The following is a 12,092-nucleotide window of genomic DNA, read 5'->3' as shown; positions in this document are numbered from 1 at the left end:
GCATATGGCATTGAATCCTGAAAAGGTAATGAATTTTGCAGAGGTGTCGATTCAAGAAAAGTAAGAGAAACAAAACATACACTCCAGAGGGAGAGTTCTGAAGGAAGGAAGTAAAACATTTTGAAGATACTTTAACATCACAGGCTGTATTGTTTTAATTTCTTCAGAATCTCTGAAGTGACTCATTTCTAAAGTATCACAAGCCTTTAAAACAGCAACCTTTATAACTTACATAACCTTCGGTAAAAAATAATTACACAAAGGTAATTATGAACATCACAAAGAAACACCATGCATGTTTTAATAGGTCATTTTCTTAAGCTGTATTAACATCTAGCTAAGATTTGAACACAATTAGAATTGGTCTATCATAAAATAATTTAGCAAAAGAGCAACTTACAGATCTAATTCACAAAAATTTTCCATCAGCGTATGTAGAAAGGAGCCATACTTAGATCATAAAAGTTTCTATCTCCTTTTCAAGAGAAAAGTTGTGGTTTTCTTGTTGTTCTAGCTTTACTTACACAAGAAAATCTTACCTATACCTTCAGTACTCTCACAATTAAAACAAACCAGGAGCCAGTAACTAGTATATAACTTAGTGACTTGCTGCAATAAAAGTATTTTCTTACCTCTTCATACTATTGCTTTTACTTCTACATTGCCTTTAACTTACTGAAGAAAAACTTTTGCTTCTTCTATCCAGGACCTCTTTTGAATGCCATTTTCCTTCTCATCTCCCCACTCTGCCACCCTGAAGCAGAAACAGCTGCAATAAAGTGCTCATTTCTAAGGCAGTCACCTGGCCTAAGTTCAAGCATTTTAAAGAAGCAAGGAGGAAGCTAATGAATGCCACTTGTTCCCACTTCAAAATCCTGATTAAAGGGCCAGGGGAAAAAAAAAAAACAAAAAACCCTCAACACATTTAGAAGAAAGAGGAAAAGCTCTCTCTGATATCCATCTGGAGAAAAAAGATTACAAGAAGTAAACAGGGAAAGCTGTCTGTGACCTGGAGCCTGAAGTGGGGAGAGTTTCAACTGTAGCAGGACTGACCTATCTTCCTTAGCAAAATATTTTAGTTTCTGTATATTCCTAGGGTGATGGTACCACTCCACAGCTGCTGCCTTGTTTATTAGGTTCAATGGAGAAAATACCGTCCAAGGAACCATATCCCAAGCTTATATTCTGAAAATTCGCACCCTAGGCCCACTGACGTGCCCTTTTAGCTTTGCCAAGTAACCCATGCTCCACTGCTCGTCACAATCAGTTTTAAAAGCAATTGCTAAAGAGCCTAAATGTCCATAGAGAGATGGTGATTATACAAATGGGAATATCTATTTGTTTTGGGTTTGTGTCACAAGGTTTTGGTAGCGGGGGAGGGGCCGCAGGGCCGGCTCCTGTGAGAAGCTGCTAGAAGCTTCCCCAACTCCAAGACGGACCCACCTCTGGCCCAGGCCGAGCCCATCAGCGATGGTGGTAGCGCCTCTGGAAAAACAGATTTAAGAAGGGGAACCTGCAGTGAGTAATGGGATTGGAGTATGAGAGGAACCCCTGTGCAGATTCGGAGGTCAGTGAAGGATGGGGAGGAGGTGTGCCGGAGGAGGGGATGCCCCCCGCAGACCGCGGTGAGGCGGCAGGCTGTCCCCCCCCAGCCCATGGAGGGGAGCGGGGGAGCAGATGCCCACCTGCAGCCCGGGGAGAGAGGAGCCCACGCCGGAGCAGGGGGATGCCCCCCAAGATGGCTGTGACTCTATGGGAAAGCCTGCGCTGGAGCAGTCTGTGCCTGAAGGACTGCAGCCCGGGGAAGGGACCCACATTGGAGAAGTTCATGGAGGACTGTCTCCCGTGGGAGGGACCCCACGCTGGAGCAGGGGACGAGTGAGGAGTCCTGTCCCTGAGGAGGAAGGAGCAGCAGAGACAAGGTGTGGGGAGCTGACCCCAACCCCCATTCCCTGTTCCCCTGCGCTGCTGGGGGGAGGAGGGAGAGAACCAGGAGTGGGGTTGAGGCGGGAAGGAGGGGGTGGGGGGAAGGTGTTCTAAGGTTTGGGTTTACTTCTCAGTATCCTTCTTTTGATTTGATTTGTAGGAAGTTAACTTGATTTTGTTTCTTCCTCAAGTTGAGCCTGTCTTTTGCCCATGACCGTAAGAGATGAGTGATCCCTCCCTGTCCTTGTCTTGAGTTTTTCTTTGTATTTTCTCCTCATCCCACTGGGGCCAGGGGGGAGGAGTGAGCGAGCAGCTTCGTGGTGCTTTGTTACCAGCTGGGCTTAAACCACAACACTACTCAAACTAACCCCTTTTTAAAATGACAGAGAAAGGGCATTAGAAATATCTGATCAAACCAAAACAGTCAGCCATAAGCAAGGGAATGGTGGGTTAAAAGACTGACAGATAAAGCTTCCTACTGGGAGCACTGCTCTCACAGTGTATTATGTCTACGTAGTTAGCACTTCATACAAATTCCACACCACTGTCTGAACCTCTTAAAAAATAAAATTTAAAAAAAAAAATAGCCACCTACCCATCACTGGAAACATTATGTAGGACAAATGAAAATATCACCACTTAAAGGATAGGGATTGGTTTGATTTTGTTTTATTATTTAAGGCATGCAGTAATTTCATTATTATCAACCATCAAAGTAAAAGGAATCATATAAGAACTTTTGGGTGATTCATGTAAAATCAGTATCCTCTCCTTATGAATAGCATTTAAGCCTTCCACATCTCAGGAGTTTAAGGAATTTGGGAATTGGAGTCGTGTTTGAACATGATGCAAGAGAGGCTGAGGGTTGGATTTTTTTCCTTTTTAAAGATCAGATGGACACATGGAATATATTGTTAGTAGTAATTCCAGAGTGTGTTAACATCAAAACCAAGAAGAGATGCAAGTCTATCTCCCATCTTTATCTACTCAATGGACTTCCTCTTCCTATTCTTCTCCTTCCCCCCTCCCCACCCTCAAAAGGAGCTGCCCACAAAGCTAGTGCAACAAAAATGTAATAGATGCTGTAAATTGAGGCTGAACATAAAGCTGTTGAAGGAGAAATCAAAGACAAAAATTACTGTAAACATAAAATAGTGTACACTGTTGTTTATTTTAAAGTTTATATGTACTTCCTTTAAAATTATTTGCCATTATCTGCTGTGAACTGCAAAAAGCTAAGTTCACAAAAAAGTTAAATTCATTTCCCTGAAATCACAATAAAAGTGTGACTAAAAAATTTTCTACTTACTGTATGTAGTGTTTTCTGAAAGTAGAATGTTAATTAGATCTATTTCTAGGAAGTTACAACTTAAAAATTTGAGCGCTCAGCCAATATTTCAGATGAGGCAATATAGAGACTGCAGTGTAGTGTATACATTGAGGCAGTTATAAAAAAAGGCTTGAATTATTTTTTAAATAAAAATCTAGTTGTAAAAATACTAGTGTGGTTTAGATACGCAGTAGGACTAATCACAGTACGTAGTAACTGATCTTAATAGCTTACTACTTTATGCCAAAATACCATTCTTAACATTATACCATAGAAGTATTATGAAGCACTGTTTTCAAAAGCAAATTAAATAGGACTGAATTTAGAAAAGAAAATTTAATGTTTGCATATCGTGAGAGACTGATTCCTACAGGTGTCAAAAAGAAATTACTTTAATGCTACCAGGAAATCTTCCCTTGCTTTCAGAGAGCCTAAATACTACAGAAAAATTTGGCTAGCATCATTCTTTCACTGTTGGAGAGATTTTTGTTTGTTTTATTGGTTTTTTTTTGGTAGCAGACAGTCTAGGAATAGTGCTAGAACTGGCAGAAAATACACACCAGGCACCAGGTCCACCCTATCATTACCATACACACCTGATTTTCAAACTATGGCTAGCCTTTTTTCTGACTAATTCTGCTTCCATTCCTGAGAAAATCTAAATGGCACAAAGGCTGTGCACACGAATTACAGCCTGAGGGTCAACACAGAAGGCTTATGGCTTACCTCTGAAATACACCTGAAGGAAAGACTAAACTCAAAGACTTCAGTCTCAAAAGGAGAAGCTACTATTTGCAGTAAAGACTATTTTTGACAATTAAATCATGCAAGTCTCTTAAGTTTCAGGATTGATGAACATATGTTTTAAATCTTTAAAAATGAAATTTTCTACCAATGTATTTTATGTATGTACTAGGTTATTTCATAAGTAACCATAAAGAGACCTGTAGCTGTTCTGACAATTAGAGCAACAAATCCTTGTTTTTCTTCAAGAGCCCATTTCAATATAAAAATTGCTGGGAGAAAGAGAGGTACTAAAAGGTATTGTAGAAAGAGACAGTAAAAAAGGAGGAAAAAAGACAATGGAAAAAGTGAATTAATGAAATACAGAGGAATAAACTCGGAGGAAGACAGGAAAAAGAAGAGAATATCTGGACCAAACTTTACGGTGAACAAGGAAATGGAAGAGAAGTAGAACAGGAGAGCTGGAGAAACAGAAGGTCAAACAGGGAAAACAGAGGAGCTAAATTCAAAATTGTTTGTCTTCAGAGAACTTGTCATTCTATGTATGTAAACCACAAAATATTAAAAGGAATGAAGTGTGAGACACCACGTTTCTCTGAGATTTCATGTAAACCAGTGTTGATCAACTTTTCTTAAGGTTATATTAAAACTGTCATTTTTAGACATGAAGCCAAGACACTCTGACACCCAACAAACAGGTACCTGCATTTTAGAGTGACTAAATTAGGTGTCAACACTTCTTAGAGAAGGCTTTTAATTCTTCTACGATAGAGCCAGGTGCTCCTGAGCACTCAGAGCATCTTAGTGGACCTATTTTATTGATTGCATCTTGAAGAACAATTCAGTGCTCCCACATACTGAGCAGGAAGTGCAAAGTCACCAAAAATCAATATAGAGAACACACTAAGGACAGAGGTTCATCTTAAAAATTACTGACTCAGGGCTTCAGAGAACATTAGGTCTTCCTCTGAGAATTCTGCAGTATAATTTAGTGATTAAAGTCCAGAAGAAGACAACTGGTGTGTCTTGGGTCTTGGACACTTGCCTCAGGGAATCTGAATGCACACTCACCATTTCCCAGATGAGTCCACTAACTACTGGGCAAGAGACAAGACTTTGTGGAGTAATTCTTCTTCACTTCTATTGAAGATAGGCTCACTGTGCAGAAAGCTATGCAAGATTTATGGCAGCAGACACAAAAGAGTAAAAGTTTTGCATCTCTGTTTTAGAAAACCTGAATAAAGTGCATAAATTGTAGCGAGCAGGAAATGAATGTTCACAACTGGTGAACTTTGAACTGAACTGAACACAGCAGTACGTAAAGTATGACATACAGACACTTAGAGATTTGTCTAGACCATCCCAATGTGGCTTAGGCAGGGAACTGCCTTCCCTAGCTAGGGACTGCTCCTGAATAAGGTCCTCTCTTCAGACTTCTGGAGCTCTTCTTACAAAGAGGGACAAAAAGGAATTTCCAAATTCTGATTTCAGACACCAAATGATATTATACAGTCATGTAGAGCACACAACCTGAATATATGAGTATCAGATACCCTAATCAGGAAACAGGCAGCCTGGTATTGTGTGTGTGTGAAAAGATGTGCCACCACTTTGGCCTTCTGCTGCACTCATAAGCTGAAAATGAAATCAAGCTAGTTACAATGCCATAGAGTGCTACTGGTTTTAGCCTTTGAGTCTACAGTGATAATTAGTTATCCAATATAATTTCAGCACAACTATTTTTTGGCATTTATGAAATAAAGTATTTTCCCTTTGAGTTGTATCTACTTTTTTTTCCCTAGCTGTATCCAATGTAACAGAGGTAGCAGTGTACCACCAAAAGTAGTAGGAATCACTCAGTCCTTTTTGTATCACAGAGTTCCTGTGTGACTTAAGTAACCTGGTGTTTGAGTTAAAACCAGCATTTTCCCACTTAATAAAGCCATTTATAGACAATGTTTTAGGAAGATGAAAAAGTATTCACGCCCACAGAAATTATGTGTAAGATCTCACGCTGTAACAGAACTTCCATGAAGGTAAGTGATGCAGATGGAAGAGTATCCTACACAAAGGGGGGGGTGGTGGTGTGTGTCTTGTTTTTAATCATCTGCAAGTATGGAATCAGATCTTTAGAAAGAAAGATTCATTGAGTTCTACAGGATAATTGCATTCTTATATTCACGTCCATCAGAATGAAACTACTTATGAAATGAGAGACAGAGCAAATTAAAATGAGAAATGATCACCAGTGGAAATAACAAAATATTAAGTTTAGAGAGTGTTTGAAAAAAACTCCTCAAACCACATTTTAATGAATGACCAATGAATAAAGTAGTTATCAAAAGCTAGTGACATAGTCACTGTATTGTAGTTCTTATCTTATTTAGCTCCATAAACCCAGTTCTCCTAATACCTGCATAAACACTTGCACCAACACCAAGAAAGTGCGAGCGCATCAATGGCAGAGTAACAGCAGGATGGTGGGAAAGCCAGTTGTTAATGTTATAATACTGAATGCAGGTGAAAGACATACACGAAGCCTTTTTAGAGTATAATAAGTTCTTCCTTAAGATAATGCCTCATTCCTAACATGACAAGCAAACAGCACTTGTAATGGAATATTCCTGGACCTTATTTCAGTCAGATCTACTCAAGGCTTCCAGGCATATGCAGGGTGAAAAACTGGACTCACAGCAAGAGATGCCTACTGTGCCTGGCATGGTGGTGTAAGGCATAGCCACTGTAAATGGCTGTCAGTGTTAAGTCTTCAGACTACAACAGCAGTAGACTTATTCAGACAGTTTCATTCAGAAACAATTACATGAGCCAGTGAAAATTTGGGGAAGAAATACCTGCAGCTCTTCACTGCTTAAGTTAGAAGGCATATATTGTCTCAGACTATGCTTTTAGAAGTATTTTGACTTATTTTAAGCCTTTAATGCAACTAAAACCAATAAATGGCCTGACTTGTACTAATATCTTGTAAATCCCTGCCATCTCTTACCAAAGAGAACGTACCCATTTAGCTGTTCAAAAACTCAACTCAGTGATAATTTGGAGCAGTCAGCCACCTTGCAGGACAGCCCCCTTTAAAAGAAAGGTATAGAAGTAGGAGAAGAGAAATCGGGAGGCTTATCGCATCAGAAAAATAAGTACTGCTTTAAAACCAGTAGTGGCAAGAACAAGACCTTTAAGATAGATTGTCTTGCGTGTCTTCCTTAAGCCAAGTACACAGAACCACCAGAGAACTCTGAAACTCTAGAGTTTTATACAGCATAGACTAGCACAAGACAACTTCTGAGAGAGGGTTAAAACTCAAATCAGCTGGGGGAACAACATGAAAGGTTTTGAAAACAAAGGCTACCTTCTCCAGCTGTGTCTTTTCGAGGCAAATCCATACTTTCAATCCAGCAACTGTCAGAGGCTTTCAACAAACACTATGTTTTCCCCCTCTAAGTCCCCACAGAAAAATCTCCTTCTCCCTCTAGGGCAACCTCAAAGGCTTAGTTTTGGATTTATTCCTTGCTCTTCTCAAAAGCTTCCAAGCCTGTACTCCTTGAGGCTATCTACTTGGTAGATATGCTGAAATTCCAGAAAAGGATCTGAACTGAGCATATTCAGTGGCGCTGCGAAAAGCTCAGACCCCCTCCCTCCAGAAAAGGGTTCAGTCTGACACAAAACACAGCACCCAGATCAAAGCAAAACAGGCGGCCATTTAAAAGAATGCTGAAACACCCACACGGGAAGCAGCTAAAAACCCCACATAATAGATACACCATCCTCAAGCCCTGTTACAGCTGTCTGTTACAAGCTCACCGAAATAATGAAAAGTTAGTTTTCCTACCTGTGACTGTGGAGGAGTGCATTGAAAGCCAATCCATCAGACCAGCTACTGGTGAAATTGATAACATTGACCTGTGGGTAATTACGAGTCGATTGGCGGACCCAGCTCAGCAGAATCTTTTCACTGTTTGTCTGCTGCAGTCCAGCCATGATGTTTTTCATTACATCTTTGACCTGCAATAAGTGACAGAATTTCATCAATGATTGAACTTACTCATTAAAAGCTGACTTTTTTTTTTTTTGACACAAAAAAACCTTCCGGTTGCCTAGATTTAAGCTGTAAAGAAAAACCTCCTAAGTAATTACAGAACAAACTTGGTGTCACAGTATAATGATAGCAGTCAAGACAGAATGCTTAAAGGCAACTGATACTGACTTCTTGGTCACCATTGCTGAGGCATTCAGTACATTCATCCCTGTGCCATGTGAAGCGTTCCATGCATGAACAGAGAAGGCACATTTGTTTTCACCGCTAACGGGAACAGAGTTCGTTTAAACTAAGTATTTCTCGTTGCAGTTTTCTTTGGTCTGGAAACATATCCTTACTTAATATGATACAATATAGGAAAAGTTGATAAAACGATGTAAAGCATTCTTCTCTCATTGACCGAGTTGACATAAGTACCAAGGCAAAATAAATTTGCTCAGTGCACAGCAGATGATGTTTTTGACTCAAATGTGCAAACTATATTTGCATACATGCACTTGGGTGAAAAGTGAATTTCATCGCATGCATTAAAGAATATTGTATATGTTTCATTTTTTAATATTTTTACATGAATAGTTAATATTCCTCTTTCATTAGAGAAAGCTCACCGACCTACAGTTACTATTTTACAAAAACCCATTAATACTGAGGGCTTCTAAAAATATGAGCATGGAGTTTGACATAATGTAGTCGATTATATATTTCTTAGCAACTTCTTTATTAGTGAAAGAGCACCCAAAACTTCTATTAAGAAGTCTGTAATTTATTTTCCTGTAAACTAATCCCTTTTAAATCATTGCTTTCTCCATATATCTTGTAAAGATTAGCAGCTCTTTTAAAATACTCCCTAAGATATAATTTAAGTATAAGGTTGCTTATTGTTGCTTATTTGCTTATGGAGTATATAATTTCATTATAATTCTCCACTTGGAACTGCTCTGCAGCCAGTATCAGTCAAAAAACAACATTCAGTGCAGAAGCTACCTTATGACAGAGGATGGACCACTTTGAAATTGTAAAAACCATAAGATAACATGCAGAAGATGTAATCTCAAAGAATAATCAACAACAAAAACAATTAATTACTATGATACTGTAGAAAAAAAACAGATATCCTTTTATTGTGCAGTTTGGTAAGTTGCTTGCTAGTTTCACAGTAATAATAAATTCAATCATTTGAATAAGTGAAGATACGAATTACTAAAAGAATGTCTTGTTTTTACATCTCAGATGCATCCTAGCCAAAGAGTATCAGTGCCTTCAATTTTCCTTCTGAGACTTAGGTATAAAGTTAACTTTATAAGTTACTAGTTTCTGAGATGGGAGGAGAAACTGATCCTCTCTAAATTTCATGGGACACATTCCTGACTTTAGTCTAAGATTGTAATTTGCACCAATGAAAATTAATATAAAATTCTGTCAGATAAGGATAGCAGCATTTTATAGTTGCCTCCATTTCTACACCAGGAGACAGAAAGTAAAGAGTTTAAGAAAATTAGGAAATACACTCTTCAGTTTTGCTTCATAGGTCTGAGTGGGTATTTTGAGCTTCTCGTTAATATTTTTAGTATCTTCATTATTGAGAGCTGCCCAAGCAGATTTACGTAATTCAGCAAGAAGCTAAAAGATTTGCTTCTTTTATTTCCAGGCGAAGCCCCTTCACTGATATCAAAATATAAAATTTTGTTTTTCATGAATCCAGCTGCTAAAAAGAAGTTTCAAGATTAGCATCTACTGCACCAAACTTAAACACTATGAAAGACTAGAAAATATTGAAATCATGGTAATGGAGAATTGTCCAAGCCAGGATTTCATTGTTCGTTCTGTATTTTTATCATGTGCTTCTATTTACAAATGAAGATTTATCTTAATATTAAAAGCAAACTGTAACATTCGAAAAATATAACACACATTCATATAAAAGGATAGCTGAATGAATGCAGAAACACAAGATTTAGAAATATAAAAGTTCATAACATATAGGAAAGATCACGTGTTTGAATTTACATTAACTTAAGAGAAAGAAGCATTAAGTATGAACAGAGGAAATTAGGCAAAAACAATAAAAGAATGGGCCGTCAGGAAGGCAATTACTCAGAAGAATCCAGGTGATAGTTTTCCTTTTAATTTAAAGAGATGAAGCCAAAAACTTAGCATTTATTTCTACTTTTGCATAACCGAAAACAAAATAGATTCAAACTCATCTTGCTGAGTTTAATACGCTGACAATGGATAGAGATTTATTCTCATTTTCCTGCATTTCTCCGCAGCAATGAAGACTGTTAAATTTATGACTTTTTGTTGTCTCCTGAGGAGTGGCAGGCATTTAAAACAACGAAGTGAAAGGGTCCAATCTCATCCTGAAAGCTGACATCACTTCCTATTGAGTGAGAAACGGTGGAAAACACTTCTACAGCTGGAGCCACCTTGTCCTCCCGAGCGTCCCGAGGGGCACTGCCATCCCTCCCACCCCCCCAGCACCTCGGCAGCACCGCGCCACGCCGTGCCACGTCACGCCACGCCACATCACGTCACGTCACGTCACGTCACGCCGCTGCAGGCGCAGCACCACGCTGCCCGCAGGACGGCTGGGGCCTGAAGCGAGATCAGCGTCTGACTGGAAAAATGCTGGCTGACATTGAGGTTCGAAGGAAGCTTTTTGGAGGCTTCTTGGTTAAGACGTACTGCTCAGAAACAGTAGTTCGTAGAGGTGCGTTCATGTCAGCTTGAAGAGCTTTTGGATGGATAAGCTTCCCTCAGGATCCAGGCTCAAAAACTACAGCCATTTCAAAGGCTCTGCCTCTTGCTCTCAAATGATGAGTTGACCTCTGATAGTCATTTCTTTGTCACCTCTCCTTTCTAATGCAATATAGCCTGGCAGGAAACAAAGCTTTAAGGTGTAGGAAACTCTGACTTCCAGAGAATAGAAATACTTGCTTTTCCTGGGGAATGGACCTATACTACAGCAATAAGAAAAGATTCAATTTTGAACAGAAGAGGGGGAAAAGGGCAACACAGACACCACCAAGATGACTTATGAAACGTCATATTGCCAAACGGAGAGCTGTGAACAGAACGGGAGCACTGCTATTCTCATCACCCCACTGAGAAGCGCCCAGGCCTGGCTCACGGTGGCAGAGGACCTCTGATCTCCCCGCTGCAGGACCACGTCCTGTAATCTGGGTGCGCGTAGCTGTGTGTGTGTGACTAGGAACGCAGCATGATCTCAGGCTTGCACTACATCTGTTTCACCTAAAACCAACACTCAGGCGCGTAACATTTTGTAAAAGACTGGCACTTGGCTTCAGGATGCCAGCCCCTAGAAGAGAGGGAGGGAAGAAGGAGAGAATCTAAAAAAATTATTCGCAAAGCAAGGTGTTTTCATTTTTCTCAATCAAATAGGGACCTTACAGCTCCCCAACAGAACAACTTAGTATTATTTACTTGCTATATTTCAGGTATTCTGGCTGCATGGATTACTTTTTTATAGCTAGAATCCACTAAACTCTTTCAAAGCACATTTTAAAGAACTCTTAAAAGAACATATTCATAGATGTTCAAGACACCTATCAAAGTAAAGGATATTCTTTGCTCATTGATTTCAGGTGGATTGACAGAACTGTTAGTATTTCATTTCCACCATTACAATTCAACATAAAATAAAATGGTAATTCCAATTAAAATAACGGTTCTGCAACAAGAGCACAACAGGCTCAATGCTTTTAATAGCTCTCCAAATGAGGCTGGCTGACTGTTGAAATGCACCTCTCTCTGAAATATTTGCCTTACGTATATGCCTTTTATTTTGCTTTTTTTTCTGAAGAAAGTCAAGATTTTGGCTGCGACTCTTACCAAAGATTTTTGCTAAGGTTTTTTTTTTCATGCTCTATATGAAAATAAGTTTGCTTTTAAAAACGAAATAAAACGACTTGCATACTGCAATATAGAATGTTTTTCCACTCTTAAGAGTCTTTGTCAAATGTAACAGTTCAGAAATTAATGGTCTTGTTTTGGTTTTGCTTAAATGTTAATGCTGCAATG

General features: G+C 39.2%; 1 protein-coding gene across 16 annotated transcripts in view; it reads right to left on the bottom strand.

Moving 5' to 3' along the window:
- Window positions 1–12,092, bottom strand: part of DMD (dystrophin) — a 1,198,278-nt gene that overhangs the window by 895,528 nt on the left and 290,658 nt on the right. For all 16 annotated transcript variants that reach the window (XM_030020819.2, XM_030020811.2, XM_030020812.2 and 13 more), the window contains one exon: window positions 7,845–8,017. In XM_030020819.2, the coding sequence (XP_029876679.1) occupies window positions 7,845–8,017 (173 nt within the window). The remainder of the gene's footprint in view (window positions 1–7,844; window positions 8,018–12,092) is intronic.

The sequence above is a fragment of the Aquila chrysaetos genome, chromosome 7 (assembly GCF_900496995.4).
Source record: "Aquila chrysaetos chrysaetos chromosome 7, bAquChr1.4, whole genome shotgun sequence".
Classification (NCBI taxonomy): domain Eukaryota; kingdom Metazoa; phylum Chordata; class Aves; order Accipitriformes; family Accipitridae; genus Aquila; species Aquila chrysaetos.
This window is presented reverse-complemented; position numbering and strand designations above follow the sequence as displayed.